The following is a 25,583-nucleotide window of genomic DNA, read 5'->3' as shown; positions in this document are numbered from 1 at the left end:
GCACAATTTGATAACTGGAGTATCATAACTGTTTGGAAGTCTAGAAGACTATTGAAATAGTCTCCCAGGTCTCCAAATAGTTATGATATTCCAGTTATCAAATTCTACTTCCCATTGAAGGGGGGGGGGTATATGGAAACAATAATGGGTATAGCATGACCCTGACATCATTAGAGTTTTAAAAGGATGCCCATTGCTTTCTCTTGGGGCCATTAGATGACCAATGAAAACTGGTTCCTTGTAATCAGAGTTTTGGAGCTTGCTCTATATGTGGAGCTGCCTTGTAGGGAATCAGAGGGTCCATCTATCCCAGGATGGCAGCTGACTGGCAGTGGATCTACAGAGCCTTGGGCAAAGGCCTTTCCAGGCACCTGCTGTCCGAGACCCTTTAATTGGACATTGAACCCTGTACCTTACACATGCAAAGCATGTTCTCTCCCACTAACCGAACCTCTCTCCTTGAGTACTGGATTAGTAACAAGTTTTCCAGTGGAGTGAGGCATGTGGAGCCTGGACTGAAACAGGCCATGCCATGTCCCCAAACTGTAATTCTCCAAACCACGTAGCACCAAACGATGATTCTGGCATGTGTGCCTGACAGCCATTATAATGGCATGTGTGCCTGACAGCCATTATATGACAATGTCAAGAAAACTCATGGCAACTTAAAAAATAAACTTTCATGCTCATGCAAAATTGCAGCAGGAGTGTACTGTGGCCCTCCAAATGTTGTTGGACTCCAACTCTGAACAGCCTCAGCCAGCATGGCCAATGATTAGGGATGATGGGAGCTATAGTCCAACAATATCTAGAGGACCATGGTTTCCCCACCCCTGCTGTATATGGTAGTGGTCAGGAGGGAACACATAGAAGCTATTTGCTTGGGTAAACAGGCCCTTAAAATATTTTTCATAAACTCTTATTTGCTGGCATGCTTAATTTCTGCTGGTGCTCAAGCAGATATACCATAAATTACATTTGCATTGGTTAAATCTATAAGGAGGTCAATAACAAAGTTACTCCCTAGCATGACTGTATATATTGTACTAGCATAAGGGGGCAGATATTGACTCACTACCAAAACAATTTGAAGTCAACAGTTAATCATGGGAAGAAGAGAAATGGAGCTTCAGCATTTTTAATTATTTTCTTTGCTTTTTTAAGAATAAAGATCTCCCAACTTCTGTAGCACTGCCTGCATGGATGTAAATGAATTTCCTAATATGAGCTTCCAATGGATTTGATGTTTCCTGTATTGCACTCAAAAGCGATGCCAGCCTGGGCCATTTTTCAGTACTCAATAAAACTGCCATCTCTCCTACCTTGAAATCGTACGTGGTACACACTTCATGAAAATTAATGAAGCTCGAACCACTCCTCATTAGACTGTGTGACTGGTTTATAATGTCCAGGACAGTTTATTCCTACAGTATCAAAAACCATTTTATCTTTCATATTACCAGACTTGAATGCTTTCAGTGAGAACCATCCTATCTCTGCTTCCTCATGGCCCAACCTGGTTCATCCCTTATCACTGAGATGTCATGGCAGAGTAACATTATCAGTTTGATTATTATATATTGTGCTTATAACCCATGCAAAATATTATGCCTACCCGATGTGTTATTTTCCTGTGATGAAAATGCTTAATCCATGATTGCCGACACGTCAGCTAACCAGAATATAGTTCTGATTATGTGGGGGGAGATCCAATTTCTAACATGCTGGCCACAGTCCAATAAAGATACCCCCTCAAAAAGGCACATACGGAGTTAGGCACACTTAAGGCCACTGATTTCTTGGATTGTCTGGCTTGGATTTTATTTCATTTATTATTTTATTCAGATAATTTATACCCCACCTGTCTATTGAAATTCACAGGGTGGCTTAGAATCTTAGAATTACAGATAAGGGGTTGTATCCAACTAGCAGCACTTGATGATGGAATGGTATCTATCAGAAGTATGGATTTCTCCTCCCACTGGAGCCTTTTGACCCCATCCCACCCCAAATCTGCTCTGTAGCAGATTTGTGGGGACACAGGGGATGGCATATGGCAGCAGAAGGGAAATCTCCATTGTGTGTATTTGTGCATTGTTCAATGTTACCCCAAACTAATAATATCATTAAAACAATACAACATTAAAATAGGGGTATATGTAGCAGAAACAAACCTCTAACACAGGCCCAATCAACATAGATGATTTAGTGCAGAGGGAGAACATATTAGGGTCATTCACGACGCATGCTGTTGTCACCACCCCACAGCAACCGTGCAGCTTCCCTCTCAAAAAGGCACATTTTCACAAAGTCCCTTAGTGCATCTTTTTTCCTTAAATGCGGCTCCCATGTGGTTCTGCTGCAGTGTGCCCCGTTTCCCTGAATTAAGTCCTGCATACTGGGTGTGCCTCAGGGGGTGTCTGTGAGCTGGTCAAGGGGTGGGGCCATCCTTTTTTCCCCCTGTTCCTTTTTTCCCCTGCCCATTGGCAGTAGCCACTTTGGACACAGGCTTCTCTTCCCACTTAGCACTATTATGCAGTAGCACTGTTTGGCTGCTGGCCTTTCCTGTTTATTTTTACTTTGCCCTACAACATAGCTACTTCACAGTCCTGTAATTATGCAATTGTACAATGTCACATTAGCACGATAGTCAGAATTGAATTGTACTGGGGCAGTAACTCAGGCTGGGAACAGGGCTTCAATACTGCTGATTCACAGTCTTGTAATCACACAATTATAAAATTGTCCAATGTTGCATTAGTGTGCAATAGTAACTAATGCAGGGAGCAGAGCTTCAAGTATTGTTGCTTCACAGTCCTGGTACATGCAAGGGGAGAGGTGTGGATAAACTACAGGCCATAATTCATCTCTTCCATTAAACTTCCCTGAGCAGGGGGGAGCATTGAAAGGGACAGGGAGCAAGCCTTTCCCATTCACTGAGCAGCACCTGCATGGTTGATGACATTCAGTTCTACTCACTGGACTCCTCTCACCCAACCCCAAAGTATGGTGGCTTCAAGTGCTGCTGTTTGACCCATGGAAGTGGGGTTTTAGGTAGTATATACTCCACTTTTCTTGCTTCGTGTGCCACTGATGGACCAAAGCAATTTCATGAAAATCCAGATATCACCAGAAAATGCTTCTGAAACCATTTCCATGTAGACTGGGCCACAGACCACTCTACTGAAACTGCTTTAAAATAATTTAGCCGAGCAGAACAAAAGCCTGCCAAAACAAAAACGTCTTCAATAAATGCCAAAAGATCAAGAGAAAGGGAGCCAAATGAGTCTTACGAGGCAAGGACTTCCACAGTCTGGACACAACCACAGAAAAGGCCCTGAGCCAACCAACCATGCTTCCACCTAGGGAAGTCAGAGAAATCTGCAATGGATTCAAATGAGTTCATATTTCTATGAATCTGGCTTGAGAATTCTGCAGCAGATCAGCTTTTCCTGAGTCACACAGATTCTACATACTTGCAGACCAGTTTTTTACTTTGGGGGGAGATTTGTGCAGGTGCACATTAGCACCGTGCATTGGTGCTAATGCCCAAATGTACACTTACAAATGAACAAAATTCTTGTACAAAAATTCTGATTCCATCAATGAGTGGATGATGGAACAAAGGACACCTGACAGTTTGTGAAACAGAGAGAACCTATTTAACAAAATCTGTATATCTCAGTTTCCACCATCATCAGTACTTGGAGAAGAGCCTTCCCTGCAGATCTTAAGGAGTGAGTAGACTTGAATGGGAGGATTATGGGCACTGCCCTTGAATATTGAACCCAAATGAGAGCCAATGTGATATAGTGGTTAGAGTGTTGGACTTGGGAGACCTGGGTTCTAGTCCCCACTTGGCCATAAGCTCACTGGGTGACTCACAGCCTAACCTACTTCACAGGGTTGTTATGAGGATAAAATGGAGTTCGGGTGGACCATGTAAGCTGCCAGTTTCCTTGCAAGAGGGAAAAAAGGCAGGATATAAATGTAATACATACAATGCCTGGCCAATGTAACATCACTTTTTCTTGCCCCCATTTTCCCTCTTCCACTGTAATTATTTGCTTAAGATGTAAAATATGCATCAAGTGAAGAAAGTTAAGTAATGTCTTCTGATTCGGTTTTTGACAATTCCAAGCAGAGTAGGGAAATACAATGCCTTATCAAGTCTGATGTCCGGTCAGAAGCAATAAATATATACCTAAAGCTTGGGTGTATGGTTGCAAGTAAACTGTACAACTTGTGACTAAACTGAATACACTCCAACAGCCATGAAATGTGGCCCACTGGGACAAGAAAACTTTCTGCATTTTGTTGCCTATCAGGGACTGAAAAAAGCAGTTATCAAACTGCTGGCAAGCCACAATTCATGACTATTGCCCGAGGTCAGATTCAGATGCCTCATGATCATTTTCATCCTGGCTTCCTTCCATGTAACCATTTGTCACTTAATTCTTTGCTAGCAGAAGCAGGATATACACATTTGTTTGGAATGTTTTATTTACACAGGTCCAAAAATTCAACATTTCCTGGGTTTGGGTCTTCCACCTGCTCCCAGGTGATTCGGCCCACCCAACAAAATTGTCAGAGGAGGCTTCCTCCATGTTCTACCACCATCTGAAGCTAGGTTGGCAAGTATGAGAGGCAGGGCTCCACCTTTTTAGTAGTGGTGGCCACACTGTGGAATTTCCTCCCCCAGGAGGCACTGCCAAAAACAAACAAATAGTAACGACTGCCAAGTTCTGGATGTCTTTTAATATTGAATTACTTGCTGCTCTTTTTTTATTTGGTATGCTGTTTGTTTTTTTAATGGGGTGTTTTATTTTATTGTTTCATAAGCCCCTTTTTTTGGAGGGGGGCTCTTCTGGACAAAAACTGGGATATACGTTTTAATACAGAATGCATACATATGCTTAATGAAGAGGACACATCGCCCTGCCTGTGTGCATGACAAATGAAATGTCATTTATTTTTAATTTTGACATAGTGAGAAACCTCTTGTGCAATGACTTGTGTTGGGGCAGCAGTCACTTCTCATTGTGTGGTTCTCAGCTCAAATAGCTGAGAATTTTACAGGAAGTGCATTGAAAGCCCACAAAAAATGACCTCATCTATGCTTTTCACCAAGTTTAAAAATATACAGGTTGCAGAGCTCATGTGGGCTACTGGAGTTCTTGGAGTTTAAAATATCTAGGTGCTCTTGAAATCAGTTAGAGTGCAATCCTATAAAGCTCAGAGAAACCTATGAAACTGTACATTTTCTGTGAGCTCATAAGAACTCTGCATGGGAAACACACTGGAAGGAATCAAAATACAAGGCCCTCTATGAGCTTTGGGCAATAATGGAGGAGGAAGAAGCCAGTCTTTCCAATCTGCTTTTGTGCTATCTGGCTAGAAGAAAAGAAAAATCTGACAGTGCAACCACCAGCCCCTGTCTCTACCCTTCCAAAAGCACTCATCCAAAGGGCAACCTATGTTCCACTGTCTATGGGCCAAGGTACATTATCCATAAAATATTGTTTGTTGAAATAATTCAGGTTTGCAATATACATTTTTGGGTGCACGTTTTCCTTACAGAGTGAGCTCTTTATCTTATACAAGATCAAACTAAATCTGGCAGACCCCTGAATAGAGAGCTTCACATCACATTCTTAGTTTTCTTGATCCTACCCATTCATTCTGCTTCACCTCAATGAATTTAAAACTTTCACTAGTGCTGCCCATCTAAAAACCATTCCTGGCCATAACCTTAACCTTAACCTGAAACAGTATTGTTAGTATGTATGTTCATATAAACTTGTGCTGCTACTAGCAAATTGTATTTCCAGCATAAATTTTCCTATTTGCTTTGTGATATATCAAGTTCATTTTGGGAATCTGGTTGTTACTGCAAATATAGAAAGTGACTTTGATCTATTGCCATTTTTTCCTCGCCTATCAGAGTCTGATGTTAATCTGATTTTTTTTCCTCATCATTTCTCAAGTAAATCATATTTCAAAGGCAGTTTTAAAAATTGCTCCACAGAGTCTGGCTTTTTTTGAAAGAGAAAAGGATTCCTGCCCCCTATGTACAATAAAAGATATGGTTGACGCTAATAATTTTCTCTATAGAACTGTAGGATTGTGAATGAGGAGCAAAAGGATGATAAGTCTTTGAATCTACAAATAGAAACCAAGCAAGCCTAGCAACAGAGGACATGTTGACACAGAGGAAATAATGGCCACCCTAGAACAGTGAAAGGGAAAGTATAAAAAGCTAGAAAATAGTTCCCTTTTCTGTATAACATTATGTACTTTGTGGACTGCACTGAAACACTCACAGCTAGTTTTAAAATGTCTGATATCCACAGCCTCAAACAGCTTTTATTTCAAAGGGTGGATAAAATGCTTGAAAATAGATAAATGGTTTAGCAGTTCTTGAAAGATCAGCAAGCATGACCTGTTTGCCAGGGTCCTATTTTATTGATATATGCAGTTGGAACTCAGCAGACAGCACCTCACGCTAGAAATTTATTATCCAGCTGTGCTTTACCATTTGAATCTTATGACAGCCTTTTCCCTCCAACTCTGAAAAAAGAACCTTTACAGTTAATAAACAAAAAATGATTTTTAAAAGAGATGGAAATATACAAGATGCACAGGAAATATGTCTGCATCTCCCCACCACCCCACCCTCCTCCAAAGCTGCAAAATTTTGAGAGGCAACATTGTGTGCCAGCTTCAGGCATTTTTAGAGGCACTTCTGTACTTTGCTATTTCAGGGGTCTGCACCAATGCGTATACGGAGGCACATACGACTTTGGCATTGACAACTGTACATTTTTTTAAAAAGGAAAAGAAAAGCTGCTGTAGTTATGAGCTATTTCTCTGATTTTAAAGGAACAAATTGGTTGAAAGCCATAGTCATTCAGTTGCACGTCAGACCTGAATGCAGTAAGTAATCTGCAGCTCTTATAATCATTATTAGTATTGGAATTAGTATTGGTATGACATCTGACCTTTTAGTCAGAAACTCTCAAGGAAGTGTACACGACAGCATTTTTAAAACCCTACTGTTGTGGAGATAAGAAGGTTGTATAGTTTATTCCTTGCGATGTTGTAGAGTCGTTAAGAAGAGTAGCTGTTGAAAATGCAAACAATATCTGTATGTGTTCTGTGTAATTATCAATCGTCATCTTCTTCATCATTATTGTAGAATATTAGCCATAAGATAGGGAGGAACTGGTTCAGGAGCCACTGGCTTTAAAGCAGGTCACTATGCTTCAGTGCCACCCCATGTCCTCCAGATGGGTTGTAGACCAACACATCTGGAGGACACCAGGTGGGGAAAGTTGCCATACATCATGGGGAAAGGCTTCTGGATCATAGGATGCTATTTGTAGAAGGATTTGAACCCCATTTTCTCTTTTTCTAAAAACTAAGCATGGATGTCAGGACTCAAACCCATTGCACATCTTGAAGCTGGCACCAGACACTTCAGTCTGCACAGCACAACCAACCTCTGGCTAAAGGATGGAAACATCTGGAAAATAGCTAGGCCACTGAGGAAGCAATAGGCCAGACAGAGCAGCTCCTGTGAAGGGCCCACAAATTTTAGCTGGCTTGGAAGCCAACCATTGACTCTAACAGACAGCAGGGCTCAGTTCTCTTGCTTCCTGGTCCACAGAGACAACTTAAGTCCCGCTTGGGCCTGCTGCTCAGTAAGGTGGTTTTATAGGGAAGGAACAGTGGGTTGTGGAACATAAGAACACACAAACATAGGAAACTCAGCTGCCTTATACTAAGCCAAACCACTGGTCCATCTAGCCCAGTATTGCCGAAATTGACTGGCAGCAGCTCTCTAGGGTTTCAGCCAGGAGTTTTTCCAGCCCTACCTGGAGATGCTGGGGATTGAACCTGGGACTTTCTGCATGCCAAGCAGGTGCTCTAACACTGGGCTACAGCCCCTCCCCAATTGTGCATGTGTGTTTGTTGTACCAACACCCCTAGCCCCTGACAATTATGCTGTATTTCACCAGCACAAGACACCGCCTGGTGACATTTTGAAAAAACTCTCTTCCTCCTGGTATTTTCTTCTGCTTCCCCTCCCCATTTTTTAAAGTTACTCTTGTGTAACTTTTAATGTAGTCCACTAAAAGTACTTGCCAGAACTACATTTCTGGTTGCTATTGAGCGTGGGGTCCGTATTTGTGGGCCTCTGGTCCTGTGGCATGCCCTGGAGCCAGTTTTGCTTGTTGGCCTGACCGGCAAAGTTACTCTCCCGCTATTCCCTCAGATAAATGGTCTTGGTTTCATCTTGATATAGCTACCCCACTTCCCAACATACACATACACATTTCACAGGAGCTGAGTATCTATAGGTGCTTCAATAATTCTCAAGTGCACAAGCCATTTAACACAGTAAAGGGGAAGGAAATTCTGCTCAACTTCCCTTTCCGTGCCTCTACAGTGACTGCATTACCCCTGTCAAGGTAACCACCAATCTGGCTTGCATGGCTATTCATTCTTGACTCCAAACATAAAAAAGCAAAAACCTGCCCACTGATCCCCATAATGTCCTTCTGAGGCACCAGGTTAAAACTCATTCTATAGCAGCAGTAATCATAAATGTATGCTTCCATAGGAGGCTTTTATTGGGAAATTGCCCTGCCTTATTCATGGAATTTGAGGGGGATCCAGATAACATTAATTTATAACCCAATGATGCTTTCCCACCACTTCTGTCATTTTCCTTCCCACAGAAAATCCACTAAAGACAGAATAGCTGCACAATATCTTTTGACTGGTAGCACTAGGAAGAGCCATCCATCTGGAGGCACACAGTGTATTCAGCTCAGTTGTTATTGCATTATTATTATTATCATCATCATTAAATGCTTACCCACACCAGCAAATATGAGTTTAAACACACACACGCACACACGGGGGCAGAATGAGTTCAGGTATTGAATGAGAAATTTTCAATACCTACAGGAATAGTAATTTGTAGTAAATTTCATTTACTGTAATTTCAATAGAAGAGTGTTGTTTTCAAATGTGTGTTTGTTGTGTTTTTATATATTTCCCTGATGCTGGTTTTTACTCTGGTTTTTATTCTGTTTTAAACTTTTATATTATGTTTTATCGTGTTGTATTTTGGGGTTTTAATTTTTGTGAACTGCCCAGAAAGCTTTGGCTACTGGGCAGTATAGAAATGTACTGGTTGTCCATAGACTTCCTTACCCAATTTAAAGTACTGGTTCTGACCTTTAAAATCTGCTTGCACTTTAAGAGGATCTTTGGAAGCTCTACTCATGTGGCCATTGGTGCAAGCAATTTATCTATTTATTTAAAACATTTTGGGCTGCCTTTCGGGGCAGAAGCCCTCCCAAGGTGGCTTACAGCAATAAAATACATAAAAACAGTTAAAATATTAAAAGCGATAAAAACATAAAAACAACAATAAAAGCCAACAATAAAACTAGCAACAACAACAATAGCAGTAACAGCAACAACAGCAGTCATACAAAGAGATGGCCACAGTAAAATAATTCATTCAAGGCCTTCTTAAAAGCCTGCAATGACGGAACATGGTGGACCTCCGCTGGAAGCTTATTCCAAAGGCATGGGGCTACTGCAGAGAAGGCCCTCTCACATGTGGTCACCCACCTAATTGCTCTCATGGGTGGGCAAATGAGAAGGGCCTCTCTTTCTGATCTTAAAGTGCAGGCAGGCTGATATGGGTGAAGGCGGTCCTTCAAGTAACTTCGTTCCAAACTGTTTAAGACTTTAAAGGTCAAAAACAGCACTTTAAATTGGGCTTGGAAACACACCGGTAACCAGTGCAGCTGGTTTATACAGTGCTCAGTATAGGCATTCTGTGCTCAAATTGTCTCGCCCTCACCAATACTCAGGTGGCCACATTCTGCACCAGCTGAAATTTCTGAACCTTCTTCAAGGGCAACCTCATGTACAGCACATTGCAGTAGTCTACCCTGGACATCACTAGTGTGTGGATAACTGAGGCAAGGTCCGTTCTCTCCAGATAGGGCTGCAGCTGGCATACCAGCCTAAGCTGGTAAAATACACTCTTAGACACTGCAGCCACCTGGGCTTCCCCAGTTAGTTCAGAGTCCAGGAGGACTCCCAGACTACCCACTGGTCTTTTAAGGGGATTGCAACCCCATCTAAGACCAGTTGTAAACCTTCAACCAGAGTAGTTGGTTTCCCAACCCACAGTACCTCCATCTTGTCTGGCTGGTGGGCACAAGGGAGAAGCTGTTTTCCATGGTGGTCCCACATGTATGGAACTCTATTTTAACTATTTCATATAGCCCCATCAATGCAAAACTTCAAATGGGCATTAAATACATTTTTGTTCTTGAGAAGTATACGATGCTAATGTAGACTGACTGGGTTATCATTATTTTATCTGTTTATATGATATTGTGTTAAGCTGGAAGCTGCTATGTATTGTTATTGTTCGGCTGCTATTTTATTGTTGATTTTACTGGTGTTTTTATGTTGCCTCTTTCACTGCTTTTTTGATGTTTTACAGGGATTTGTTTTTATGAGATATTGTAATTTTATATTTATATGATGAAAGCTGCCTTGTGAGAGCTTAGCCCTAAAAGGGAGTTTATAAATAATTTAGGGTGCAATCCTATGCATGTTAGACAGAAAAAAGTCCTACAATTGTAGGACCTTTTTCAGTCTAAACATGCATAGAATTGCACCCTAAATTAAATTAAATTAAATAAGAGGCACATTGAGAGGCAACTAAAATGATCAAGCGGCTGGAGCATCTCCCCTATGAGAGAAGGTTACAACATCTTGGATCATTTAGCTTGGAAAAAAGGAGGGTAAGGGGAGACATGATAGAGGTCTACAAAACTATGCCTGGTGTGGAGAATGTGGATACGGAGACATTTTTCTCCTTCTCTCAAAATACTAGAACCTGGTGTGATCCTACGAAGCTGATTGGTGGGAGAAGGGAGATTCAGGACAGATAAAAGGAAGTCCTTCTTCACACAGCACGTAGTTAAACTATGGAATTCGTTACCATGAGACGTAGTGATGGCCTCCAATTTGGATGGCTTTAAAAGGGGGTTGGACAAATTCCTGGAGGAAAAGGCTATCAATGGCTGCTATTCCTGATGGCTATGTGCTACTTCTACTACCAGAGGCAATGAGCCTATGTACACCAGTTGCTGGGGAACATGGGTGGGAGGGTGCTGTTGTGCTCATGCCCAGCATGTGGGTTCCTAGTCGACAGTTGGTTGGCCACTGTGTGAACAGAATGCTGGACTAGATGGACCCTTGGTCTGATCCAGCATGGTTCTTCTGATGTTCTAATGTTGCCAAACAACAGTCTTCCCGAACCTGGTGCCTTCCAGACATGTTGGATACAACTCCCATTCTCCCCAGATACCACCACCTTGTGCATGCTGGCTGAGGATGATGGCAGTTGCAGTCCAGCAAGTCTGGAGGACACCAGGTTGGGGAAGGCTGCCTTACAACATTACCTCCCAATCCCATCACCTCAACCACCCCAGGCAGAGAGCATTCTGAGTAGATGGAGGAAAGGCAATGAGGTTAGAAGGTGATATGTCTCTGTAGGCCTCACATGCACTCAGATGCACACTGATCATTTGTCCCTTCCATCTCCCTAAATGTGAAGAATCATGGCACAGAATTAGAAGTTAGGTACTGGCTTATATATCTATATAAAATATATCAGAGGCCATAGCCTAGTGGTAGAGCATCTGTTGTGCATGCAGAAGGATCCAGGGTCAACCCCCAACGTCTCCAGGTAGGGCTAGGAAAGAATCTTGCCTGAAACCCTGGAGAGCCATGGCTGCCAGCCAGCGTCAACAATACTGGACTAAATTAGGGATGTCCATTGCTAGAAAATCTGGTTCTTTTTTGTCTTGATGGAGTTCCACAGCGTGTACGACTCACTTTGCATCTGTGAGCTGAATTGCAGGCTGTTTCCTGAATTCGTGGAGCTTTTTTGCACATTTTTTAGAAGGTTCTGCAATTTTCACAAGTTTCTAAGTAATTTGCACAAATCATGGCCCAATTTGCACAAAGTATGCAAATTTGGCCAGAATTTGTGCAAATTCTGCAGAACCTTCCCAAAAACGCACAAAATTCCCAGTAAATCTGCAAACTGCAGATTGAGTCAGCACCACAGAGGGAACCAAAATGAAGCCGGGGAGGGGGGGAGCCTAGGAAAATGCATCCAACTCCACCCCTCAAACAGATTTCTCTGACATTCCTAGGCTAGCTGGACCAATGGACTGATTCAGTATAAGGCAGCTTCCTATATTCCTATATGGTTTGGCTGAAAAATTAGGGCTGCAACCCTATGTAGACTTAACAGGGAGTAAGTCCCATTGAAAACTGTGGTGCCTACATCTGAGTAAATTTGTATAGTATTGTGCTGCACCAATAATTTAAAATGTAAGCCTGTTTTTACACAGAACTATCTGCCTGGAAAATGGTGTGAGTAGTATTATTTGTAAAGAACAAAACACAGAAACACATACACATAATCACAATCACAGAAAAACAAGTCGACCCGCTTAAGAACAAATGCACTGAGTAAAACATGCTTTTCAAAAAACAGTAACCGGGGGGGGGGGGGGAGTGCCTTATTATCTACTTCACAGTTGTAAAATAATGAAATGCTCTTTCATATTGGAGCATTTCCTAAAGTTTGGTACCTCTTAGGATTTCTATAGCAACAATTAGTTAGGATAGCACAGGCCCTAGGCATCTACGGACTACCTCATGCAGACAAAGGAGATGAAAATCTGTCTTTTGAAGAAAACTATTGTCGAACACCCTCCCTTCCAACCCCTTTCCATGCCTTCTCTGTTAGACATTGCATAAAGTAACAATAGAGGTGAGCTGCAGAGACAGACACTGGCCTACTCTAAAGAAAAGGGAACAGCAGTCAACTGGAGAAAGTCAGTTATTAAAATGAACCCCCCCCCCAAAAAAAAAGACAAGACAGAATTCTGTTCTTTCAGCTTTATGTATGGTGCCTGCTTGTTTTCATGTCCCATGCAAGAGCTACCTACCATCTGCTCCTTATGGCCATTTTGACAATAATATGAATACATCATATATGTACATCATTCTAAATTAGCAAACATCCTAATTCTGCACTTTCATTTGTATAAATACCCAACTACAGAATATTACAAAAGTGACCAACCAACAAATATGTCTTCAGAATTTGTTCTCTGTATGATGTTTGGGGTTTAAAAAGAAAAATGAAGCTTTTAAAAATGCGTTCCAGTACAGAGACTGCTGCTATATTCGATTTAAACATAGCAACATTTTAAAATCATGAAATCTAAAGATATTAATGTAAGGTTCAGAAAGATAATCATTATTACTATGTGAATTTTGTTGATAAATTATGTTAGCTTGTATAGTAAGCACTAATGACAGAAGGATGAGTACCCCACTCCACCCTCAGCTAGCCACCCACCCACCCACCCACTTACGGTTCTTTAAGGTTTTTATGTGCATGTGAAATCACAAAGTAATATAAATTCATCCATGTTTAGCAGTAGCTGCAAAGAGTGATGGTCTTGTTTGGGGGAACTAGGCATAATGAAAGAGACACAGGGTTTCCAATGCAGGGTTTCCCTTGTAATGGGAAGGGGGTGGTGGTGCTAAGAATCAATAGGCAGGAATGCAGTGCTTAACCCTTTCCCTGCATGCCAATTGTTCCCTGCAAAAACAGGTCCCACACGACAGTTTTTAATAGTTTGGTTTGTTTCTCAACCAGGCTCCGAAACTGGAATTGAATCACAATGGAAGAAAAACAGTCTCAGAGGAGTGTTTGAAGGGAAAATCAGCAGGTATGAGATGGTTCAAATGTCCTGTCCTCCTCCCACTATCACACCCATGTAAGTGCCCTTCCCCAACCTGCAAATTCCCATTATCTCTGCAAACGCAGAGTCAAGAAAATACCTTGGTCAGTATTAAATTCCATCCTCACAATCTCAGGAATGCATCTCAGGACTGAGACCTTATAACTCTCCAGGATTATTCCCCCATGCGAGATGCTGTGATGGTATTGTCTAACGTTGGGTGTGTCATGCCCTAGTAGACATTGCAGAGTGCCTGTAGGGCATTGTTTCTTCAATGGGCAGTGGACTACTGCTGTCAGATTATATATCGCCCGTGGAAAGGAAAGCATAAGGAAATCAACCCTGACTGCTCATTGGAAGGACAGATATTGAAGCTGAAGCTCAAATATTTTGGCCACCTAATGCGAAAACTCCCTGGAAAAGACCCTGATGCTGGGAAAGACTGAAGGAAAAAGGAGAAGGGGACGGCAGAGGATGAGATGGCTAGATAGCATCACTGATGCAATGAATATGGACTTGAGCATGCTCCGGGAGAGAGCGCAGGACAGGAAGGCCTGGCGTGCTATGGCCCATGGGGTCACGGAGAGTCGGACACGACTGAACGACTGAACAACAACAATGTCGTACTGGCAATGGGCCCATAAACGATGGAGCGTCAAGGTTTCCCAAAGGCGGGAGGTTCACAACTCCACCAGGAATGCTGAAAGGAAATGATAGGTTCGTGGGTCCCTGACTGTTGAAGGCCCAGTTGCTGTATGTTCAGCCCCAAGCTGGAAATTTGGGCTGCCTTTTCTCTCCTGCAAAGCATGGAGAGGCACAATTTCCAGGGCAGAAGGAGCAGGTGGATGCTTAATCCTACCCTACCCCATGGCTTTCCCCTGGAAGCCCATTGCTCAAGCACCTTTCAGTCAGCCAGGGTTCCTAGATGCATGGTTGCTTAATCAAGGAAACATTATTTACTTACTATGAACTGCCATGGGATATACTTGTATGAAGGGAGGTATACAAATCCCTTAAATAATAAATAATAAAGTGGGGAAAAGAAGCTCGGAATGGGTGAGAATTTCATTTCAGTTTTGATTTGATAAGTATTTTTAAAAGTTGTCATCAAAGTTGTCAATATTTGGAACAAAAAGAATTTGAGATTTTAAAAAATAGAATATGGAAGAAACCAAAACTGACAGATTCATCCATCCATCCAGGCCCATGGCTTTGAGTGCTCTGCTCTTAAAAGTCTGGGTTTGAATCCCTGTGTATTCAGCCATGTTTAAATTAGTGTTTTAAATTAGTGTTGTCAGCTGTTTTTCCTGATAGGCTCCTCATCTTTAACTGCTATATGGTAGACAGGTACCACATGGTCCCCTTCATGCTGGGGTTCGCTGTACATATTGAATTTAGCCAGTGCAGATGGGTGAGAATTTTGTTTCAGTTCATTTTTAATAAGAAAAAAATTGCTAAAATTCACCAAGTTCATATTTGGGAAAGGAAGAACTTGAGATTTTAAAAATTCAGATGCAGGAGGAAGCAAAAATGACAGGTTTGCCTATCCTAAAAGAAGCAAATGCTTCACCCCTGCAAATCAGGCCCTACTCCCTTGGCTGGCACAAGATATTTCTTTGCCTGAGGCTAAGAACAAAAAGGTGTTCCCTTCCCCTCCATGTATAAAAGCTGACTGGACTGGCACTTGAATCTTTCTTCAACAGGGGAGATGGGACAGTGTCTTCCACTGCATCTGAAAGCAGCAGGCTAGTTTAGGTGGTACAGGGCAGGCCGAGCCATAGCACAGAGCTCTTTCCTCCAACACCTTGCTGCCAGCATTGCAGCATCTGCTACTTGAGGTGACTGCCTCACTTGGCCTAACAGTAGGGCCAACCCTGCATACTCCCATGGCTTTAAAGCACAGAAGTGACACCCTGGTTTACCAGACCCATGTTTGTCACTGGGCATATAGTTTGGCCTAAGCTATAGATAAAGTGGTACAGAGAGAGGGAATATGTAGAAAGTACTGGCAAGGGAGGTAGACCATGAAAGATGAGTGACTGGAGGTATGGGCAACCTGGACAGATGAAGAATAAGCAGTGCAGGGAATATCAAGGGAATAAGTTTTCTGCATTGGAATGGCATGTGTAGGCAGAAGGTCATGGTTGCATAAAACGAGAAACAGTGCACGAGATTTGTTAACAGTTACAAAGCAGATGATCCAGTAAGGTTAGTTGAGCTCTGGACAACTATCATTATATCCAATATTATTCTGATCACATCTAATTAGCACCACATTCTAAAAAATAAAATATTTAATGTAGAGTTTGAAATATGAGGAAGTAAATACAGGATCCGAGATCAGGGAGTGGCTGAAAAGTTAATGGAGAAGTAATGGGGGGGGGGGAATCAGCTGTATTATTGTTTAAAGAAGAAGGTGCTTACTTATAGAACATTATTTAAAACACAATTCTGTTGGGTGATAGGTATTATGAAAAAGTAGTGACACAATGGTTGCAATCCTAACCATTCTTAATAAGGAAGTTCTAATCCTAAACACATTTGGACTAAACTGCCTGATGCATTTCTTCTTCTTTAAAAAAAAAAAAAAATGAATTTCAAAATTTGTTTCAGAGGAGATCCTTGCACACCACCTTCAAAAGTAATTTTACCTTCATTGCACTGTGAATATTTTCACAAAACACCACCAAATGCACTTGGTTGAGAACCTGAAATTCAGTGTGAAGGAGAATCTCTGGCAAGGAATATATCCAAACCCCAGGTAAACTTTCCAGTTTGAATTATCTTCTTGGGGATACCTGTGAGTTGCCGAGGATTCTCTGTGGCCCATTCTAGTGTGCTCCCGATTCATATGGGGTGCAGTCCAGATCTGAAAGTCCTAATTGTTATCCCACCAAAACTGAGAGTCTGACATAGAATGGTAATGGTGGACAAACTGTTCCTCAGAGAATCTCAGCTTCTGTTATTGATATTCTAATTAAGGAATCCTTGCTAAGGTTCTGACAGATGCCAAGTTTCCTGGGAACACAGGAATATGAGAAACAGCCTTACAATTTTAAACACAGTCAGATATTTTCAAGATTCAAGATGGTCCTGTGTTGTTGTTGTTGCTGCTGTTTCTAAGAAGAATCTTAAGGAATGAATGAGAAGTTTCTACTTACCTTGACTGAAAAAAACCAGGTCCACAAGAGCCAAGCCAAACACCAAGAGTTTAAGCCACAAAAACATGGTTACATCCAGGGCTCATGTGTATCCTTACAAAACAGCATGTATGTGTCTGTCTCTGGAAAGCAAAATAATTGTTATCGCTCTGTACAAATGTCTTGCCAAGGTCCAAATCAAATGTAGAATATGCTATGCACATACATTGCAACGCGTCCTTATCATCCAAGAAGCAGCTTCCTCTGTCACCCAAAGACTAACCACTTGCAGTCACACTCTATAGCAAAGTGATGTCACAGACAATTTTACTCACTTCTCTAAAAACTTTTTTTCTTCTTCTTCAGTTTCCAGGAAGTCACAAAGGGTTTTTTTGAAGTTGCTGCTGTGTTGTTCTGACTTCCGAGCTGAAAAGCAGATGCCATCAGAGTTTCTGTGAAGAATTGAGAAGGGCTTCTCTTTCAAATGCTGAAATAGTTAAAATATTCATGGCTAGGGAAAAAAATAGAAACTCCATTACAACAGAGAGAGAATAATGCAAATTTTCCCGTTAATACTGACAAAACAGTGTCTTGATGTGCTTAGCTGACAAGGCCACACTAGATTATCTAATGCCTCTTTAAAGTGGTTACTGGCTAAAAAACATGTGGGCAAACCCCAGGTACCAAAAACATTGATGTTTTCCTTTAACCTGTGACCCCAGATGTTCTTAGACTGCAACGCTAATCATCCTTGACATCTGGCCAAGCTATCCAGGGAATAGGAGCTGTACCCCAAGAACTTCTGGGGATTTAAGATTGGAAACCACTGACAAGGTATGATCCATCTAGGTACAAGCTCAACACCAAAACACAGAGGGCCCATCATTGGGCTCAAAAGAACCTCATTCCCCAAGCCTCACTTGGAACCACGCACATGAAGCACTGGCCACTATGGGGTTTAGGAATGCTGTGTGTGCTTCCCATATCCTCATCCAACCCTCTTTCTCACCTGGGTACAACAAGTTACTTACAGTGCGATCTTATACGTGTTTAGACTTAAGCCCCATTATGTTCAATAGGGCGTACTTCCATCCAAATGTGCATAGAATTGTAGCCTCAAGCTTGTAACTTGAGTAACTTCACCAAGCTGTCAGGAAGGGCTGGACAGGGATATGACAGGTGCACACAGACCTCTCAGTATTGGTAATGGGGCAATGTGTTGAATGTGCATGTGCTGACGGAGGGAGAAAAACTCTTGTTGAGCTCTGTGGTGATCTCCCTGAATATGAGTGCTGTGCCTGCACTAGGACAGAATTTGCTCATAATACTTTTGTTTTCCCCCACACCCTGCAGCCCACCCACACCCTGCACACCATCTTTGTACAGGATAGATGCCTACAAATTTGATGCTTGTTCCAAAAAAAAAAAGATGCTGGAAAGTGATGCTTCATCAAAATTTGATGAAGACATCTGAAATATTTTTCCAACCCTGGCCAGGAATAACGAAAATGCAGACATGTAATATTGCAGTCATTTTATTCATTTATTTATTGGTTTATAAAATTGTGTGCACCGCCTAGCAGGCACTCGTAGGTGGGGGAAGGCTTCAATAAAAACATTCAAACTTTACATAATACTCAAGGAACAAAGGAACAAAAGCATACAATAACATTTACGAATAGCATTAAACTAAGGAACAGTGAAAACATTAATCATTAAAACCCTGAGAGAACAGGGCAGCCTCTACTGCCCATCTAAAGCAGAACAAGAAGGGAGCCATCCTCACCTCCATCAGGAGGGTGGTTCCACAATCCGGGTGCTGCTGTCGAGTATTTATTTATTTATTTATTTATTTAGTTCTATACTGCCTGATAGCTGAAGCTCTCTCAGCGGTTCACAAATATTAAAATTACAAAGTTTGAGTACCTACGAATCTAGTCTGTCCAGGTGGTAGGACATACAATAGGCCCTCCAATGATGATCATATGTCACGGGCAGGTTCATATGGAAGGAGCAGATCCACAAAGGGAGGGGCCATAACTCAGTGGTAGAGCACATGTTTTGCATTCAGATAGTCCCAGGTTCAATCTCCACCATCTCCAGGTAGGGCTGAAAGAATACCTACCTGAAATCCTGAAGAGCTGCTGCCAGTCAGTATCAATAATACAGGGTTAGATGGACCAGATGGACTAGGCACAAGGCAGCTTTCTATGCTTTCATTTTCCAATACTCCAAAAATTCTAGTATTCAATTCAGTGCATGGCCATAAACAGCTCAAGAGACATGGGGATTTATTGTCATTTCTTCTTAGGGCAACAAAAATAAACCTTGCACACACACACACACACACACACAAACGAACGTCTGATACATGATTGCAGAAAGTGTGACAGTGCCCCCATCATGGAGAAGCTCTCAAGACAAACCAACAAGCCTCACTCTGAAGATTTGCTTCGGATGTGGAATCCTTTTCAAGCTTACATAGAAGTAGGGGTGTACGAACCCTACTCACCTGAGTCCGCTGGGGGGGTCTGTGGGCAGGGGGAGGTGATCCGTTCCTCCCCCTGGAATTCTCCCCAGCCGGCTCCACTCTGCGGCGAGTCCGCAGAGCCACCAGCCGGGTCAGTCCGCTGCCGGACTTCCATCCGCTGCCGGTCTGCGGACGCAAATGGCGTCCAGCGTAGCGGACGCCATTTGCGTCCCTGCTCTTTGCCGTGATAGGCTACGTTTGGCTACGTATCTTTATGTAGCCTATCACAGCAAAGAGCAGGGACGCAAATGGCGTCCGCTATGCCAAATGCCATTTGCGTCCGCAGACCAGCAGCGGACAGCAGCACGGACCCGGACCCGGCCAGCGGAAGGTAGGATCCGGCCAGCACAAACTTTGCGGAGTGGTGGAGGTGAGTGGTCTGTTCAGCTATGGACGCGGGGGGGGGGGGAATTCTAAGAATCCAGCCTCATTGGAGTCCATGGCGGAATTCTCTGCCATCCCTACATAGAAGCAAATATGGCTTGGAGCACCCATTATCAACTTTGGTTGGTACAACAACTACGCCCATTCCTGGATAGGGATAGCTTAGCCATTGTGTTCCATGCACTGGTAACCTCATGACTAGACCACTGCAATGCACTCTGGGTGGGGTACCCTTGCATCTGGAGTTCAGAAGCTGCAGCTAGTGGAGAATTCAGCAGCTAGGTTGCTCAGTGGGACACCCAGCCATATACACATTCCACCTGTGTTAAAAGAACTGCACTGGTTGCCCATGAGTTACCAAGCCATGTTCAAGGTTCTGTTGTTAACATACAAAGGCCTAAACAACTCAGGAGCGGGGTCCCTACCAGATTGCCTACTCCTATGTACGGCTGACCATTAAGATCCTCAGAGGAGGCCTTGCTGGCCATTCAACAGGCAATGTCATGTGACATTTAGAAAACAGGCCATCTCAGTGTGGCACCCACCCTCAGGAACCCCTCCCCCATGAGTATGGGAGGCAGAAAATGTGGTGAGTTTTAAGCGCTTCCAGGAAAACTACCTCTTCTCCCAAGCTTTCCCTGGAGTGTAAGTAGTATAATGATGCTGCTCCGTTTGATAGTTTTCTATTGTTGTTTCTTAATTGTTTTTTATTTATTTTTATATGCCTATAGCTGTTTATTTGAATGGTGATTTTAATATTTTAGTCCTTCAAATAGAGGACATCATAAAATGGAGGACTGTCCACTGTCCAGTAGGACACCCAGATACCCCACATCCACCCAATATGGAGGCTAATCCAAATATTCTTTGGGTTACAGAGCTGGTCAAATCCCAGTGGAGTCTGGGGGGCATCTTGTTTAGAAGCACTGTCCACCAAATGCATTTTGGGATTAGACCAGATGCTCAGAGGCAATAGTATAATCCAATAGCATGGATGTACAATCTGGGCTGGACCAAGATTATTTTGGGACACAGAGCTCCCAAATGTTAATTCCTCATTCACAGTTTAATTGCTCATGCAAACCTATAGGAAGCATGAAGGCATCATACTTAGGAGCCTGTTGTGCAAAAAAAGAGCCTTTCTGCCTAACGTGGTAGTAGGCATGTGGTTAAAGCCAGAGCCTGTAGGGCGAGAAAATATTCCTGAAGGAAAGATCCAGCCATATGGGTGCAACAGGGGGGAGCAATTGCCTTGTCAATGGACGGTGCAAGAGTGGGAGCAGGTCAGAGGATTGTTTCAATGTGGGGCTACAAGCCCTCAGATAACTCCAAAGCTAACAACTTCCTCCCACAATGGCCAGAGCTGATCAGTACCCAGGCCAGCATCCAAGGTCAGCATCATTGGGTACCTGCCGAAGCCACACCTCCCCCTGTTGCCCTCTTACTACTGCCACCTGCTCTGTCTCTCTGGCCCAGAGGAAAAACATCAGTAAGCAATTGAAGAAAGTAGGAGGAACAACAGCTGCTACTTCCTGCTCACTCATCTGCCTTTTCTCTCTGGGTAGTGGTGGGGATTGGGCCCCGAGGCAGAGAGAAAGCAAATGAGTGACTGAAAGGCGGAGGAGAGGGGGGATTCACTGAGGCGCAGTTTCAGACAACACAGAAGAGGCCTTTGGCCTCTTTATTGGGACTGCATAACAATCTGCACTTTAGTAATATTGTTTAATTGAGCCTTAATATGTTATCAGCAGTTCAGCTAGAATATGATCAAAAGGAGGAGGGACTTTTCTGCTGTGGCACCCCAGCTGTGCAATGAGCTCCCTAGAGAGTTCACCTGGCACCTGCGTTGTACTCCATTCGGCACCGGGTGAAGACCTTTTTATTTTCCCAGCATTTTAGCACTCTAGACCTTTAGCTCTGCTGTTTAAATCTGTATTTCAAATCTCTGCATTGCTGCTAAGTTTTATTCTGGTTGTCCTTTTATATTGCAGTTTTAAGCTTTCATCTTTTATAGTGTTTTACGCCGTACCTTGTGGTTTTGATTTTGTGAACTGCTCAAAAAGCTCTGTTATTGGGCGGTATAGAAATGAAATAAATAAATAAATCCTTCAGTTCAATGCATTAGAATTGGGGGAGGGGATTCTTATCCCATGTGTAACAACTGGCTGACCATGTCATCTGTTATTTAAAAAAAAAAAAACAACCCAGAGAAATACTCCAAATTCAGCTGCTGGAAAGCTGCCAGAGGTTCAGTTCCTAAGGCCTGCCCTGCTGCCCCTTCATTGCTATTGCAGCAGCTTCCCGCCTCCGGTGGAAGAGCTGCAACTAATCTGCAGCTTTCATTACATGCAGAATGACCTCTTTGCTGCCATGGCCCTATTTGCAAAAGCACCCAACCGTTGTAGAGCATGCAGAGAGAGGGAAGGTTAGAATGTGGGCCTGCAGGGGGCGGGGATGGGGGGGCTGGAACACTTCCTTTAAGAAAAAGTTCTGTGTGGGTGTTGTTGAAGAGAAAGAGGGCCGACTAAAATCTGTTAATTTGCAGATGCAATGCAAGCCCGCACAAAGGCTCCCCCCGCCCTTTTATTTTTCACCTGTTTCTCTGCTTTGCTCAGGAGGGACTTGAGCAAAGCAGAGAAACAGATAAACATAAAAAGTTTCCTCACCCTGCTTGTCTGCAAATGAAACAAGTCCTCCTCCTGAAAAGTCACACAACTTCTCTGCTTTCCGGCTTTGTGACAATTCCCTAGGTGGGTGTGGGGTTGCTGGGGCAGATGCTTTACTCTCTATCTCCAGGCGTGGGGGAGGGGAGGCAACAGCAGAAGGTGCAGACAACAAGTTAGAAAATGGGGCTGGACTTACTAGCCAAACTTTACTGCCTAGCAGCCTTTATTTGTTTGTTTATTTATTTATTGAATTTCTTAATCACCCATCTGGCCGGTCAAGCAGCCACTCTGGGCGATGTACATCAATACAATTGTAAAACCATAAAATTCTACTTTAAAACATCATATTTCTAAAAATACCCTAACCCATCCCAAATGCCTGCCTGAACAACCATGTTTTTAATGCGTGGCGGAAGCTCATTAAAGCTCATTAAACCCTGCAGTGAGTCAGCTACCAGTAACAATTTTTTAATCTAGTGCATCACCAAAAATTAATTTCCACCTTTGCTAGTATAAGAGCTACCATATTTCTCTTTACTTCTTTCTGTTCTCTACCAAACAAGGAATTCTTCATTTCGCTTACGGCTGGAGACAGATCCGGATAGGGATGTACGAAAGTTCCGCCACGGATCTCAGGGAGGCCGAATGCCAGCACATTTGGCCCCCCGAAATCGGTGGCAGAACGGCCCGTCACCCCCCCGCCCCCCCCGGGACGGGACTTACCTTGGGTGGATCTTTCTGGCGGCGGAGGCGGCTGGTCTTCTGACCGGCTGCCGCCGCCGCCATTTCCAGGTTAAAACAAAAACAAAAAAAGTGATAGGCTACATAAAGATTTACGTAGCCTATCACGGCTAGATTTTTAAAAAACACCGTGATAGGCTACGTAAATGTTTACGTAGCCTATCATGGCTGACTTAAAAAAAAAAACAAATGCACGTACGCAAATGGCTGACTGCAGGGACACCGCCATTTGCGTCCCTGCTAGCCAGCGGCCGGATGTCCGGCTGCTGGCGGAGCCGGCCGGCGGCTCCGCAGAATCGCTGCGGAGCACAGCCGGCCAGCCAGGATTCTGGGGGGGGGAGGAACGGAGTGCCTTCCCCCCCCGGCGAGGATTCCGGGGGGAGGGACAGAACACCTCCCCCACCACCATCAGCATAATCCCCGAAAGGTAAGTGATTTTCATACATCCCTAGATCCAGATAACTGCTAGATTATATATTTTCCAAAATAGGGAATCAGTCATTTTCTTTTTCCTAGTATCTCTAGGTATAACCTGAAACCTGCAGAGCATCTAGGAAAGTCTAATCCAACAAATTTACATATTATGTCATATATTCAACATATTTTTATCACCTTTAAAAATAAAAACCTTCTCAAAATGGTTTACAAAATAAAAATATAGAACGGTAACACACACACATATACATTCTCTCCCTTAACTAAAACAGCAGCATTAAAAGTCTGAAGTCTCTTCCTAATCTTAAAATCATGACAAATACTGGTTTCATGCCTTTAACCCCAAGCCAGCTTTTTTTCTTCCCTCCCTCCCTCTGCTTTTGCTTAACATCCAGCCTGATGAAAAGCCTTGGAAAACTCAAGACCTTGTCACTATTTTGTGACATTTTGATAACGGTGTTGCCTTGCTGTAGATTTTGGAATCAAATCCTATCACAATTTTACGTGGCCTTTTCAAAAAAGATGTTTAGGATTATACCTTAAATTGATTGCTAAGAGAGCAATCCTATGGCCCCTAGACAGTGTCTGGGAGGCCAAAGGATTGTGCAGTTTACTGGCTCGGAAACCTGAGTGCGGAGATGGGGAAAAGGGGCAGTCCTGGGAGCGGGGGAGACTGGGAAAACTGTATTATCCAGCCTCCTTCCCTCCTGCTCCAAAGCACCTCTGTGCTCCACACACTCTACATTGGATACTTGACAGCTCCGAGTTCAGAGGCTGCCAACTATCACCATAGGATTGCTCCCTAATTGCATTAAGATACTTAATAAATAAATACTACTGCTTTAAAAGACTTCACTAGAACCCTATACATGTTTACTCACAAGTAAGTAGCACTTTCAGTTGGTCTCACTCTAAAGTGAGACAACATTGCAGCCTAAGAATATAGCATAGGAGCCAGGATTATTTACTAATTTCTACAACCCTTGCCACCTTCTCCAACCCTCTGATCTGAGGAGCTTTTAAAAGAAAACACATTTTAAAAGTGTGTGTGTGTGTGTGTGTGTGAGAGAGAGAGAGAGAGAGAGAGAAAGGAGGAGGAGGAGGAGGAGGAGAAGAAGAAGAAGAAGAAGAAGAAGAAGACTTGAGACTGACCTTTGCAGTGCTCTTCTTCTGTCTGCTTTAACGTCAAACTACAAGAAAGAGCAGGGGGAGAATTGTGCCTGGCACTTTTTTCCTCTCTCTCCTTCCATTATCTTCTGAGGTCAAACAACCAAACAGGTAATAGTTGAGCCTTCCCAAAAGGAATCATCTTATTGTGTTCCTCTTCAGGCCACCCTCAAGAAAGCCCTTAGGAGAGGACTGAATTACCATGCAAATGTTCTCCACTGGCTCTGCCCCTCAGGTCTTGCTCTTTCCAGTATTTGCCTCTAAAATGTCAAGAGAGCCCCTCTGAGCAGGTGTCCCTGTGGCAGAAACCTGCCCATGTTCGCATTCTTTGAGGATTCATGAAGAACTTGGGTGAGGGAGGAAGCTTGCCAGAGAAGGTAAAGCACTCCCCTGGTGTGCTGGTGTGGGGACTTGTCAACACCAAGGGCCAAAACGAAACATTCTCCTCATGGCACATAGCAGAGCTATTGTTGTGATTAGTGTTTGTTTCCTCTACTCTCCTGCAAGCACGCTTGGCCCCAATTCATATCGGGACTATGGCACTTTGGGAGGGAAGATTTAAGCTTCCCCCCTCTCAGGGTTGGATCGGAGCCCAGAGAGCCCCAAAGCAGTTCTGATTCTGAGGAAGAGATCGAAACTGCAGGAG

The 25,583-nt window shown here is 43.1% G+C and overlaps 1 protein-coding gene across 10 annotated transcripts in view; it reads right to left on the bottom strand.

The window, feature by feature from the left end:
- Positions 1 to 17,283, bottom strand: part of PTPRC (protein tyrosine phosphatase receptor type C) — a 127,531-nt gene extending 110,248 nt beyond the window's left edge. For all 10 annotated transcript variants that reach the window (XM_084851518.1, XM_084851522.1, XM_084851519.1 and 7 more), the window contains exons 1-2: positions 17,241 to 17,283; positions 17,036 to 17,157 (exon numbers count right to left, since the gene is read on the bottom strand). In XM_084851518.1, coding sequence (XP_084707644.1) covers positions 17,036 to 17,102 — 67 coding nt within the window. In that variant the 5' untranslated portion in view covers positions 17,103 to 17,157; positions 17,241 to 17,283. The remainder of the gene's footprint in view (positions 1 to 17,035; positions 17,158 to 17,240) is intronic.
- Positions 17,284 to 25,583: the final 8,300 nt, after the last annotated feature.

Source organism: Heloderma suspectum, chromosome 4 (genome assembly GCF_057233095.1).
Source record: "Heloderma suspectum isolate Gila_16-S chromosome 4, 16-S_ref, whole genome shotgun sequence".
Lineage (NCBI taxonomy): Eukaryota > Metazoa > Chordata > Lepidosauria > Squamata > Helodermatidae > Heloderma > Heloderma suspectum.
This window is presented reverse-complemented; position numbering and strand designations above follow the sequence as displayed.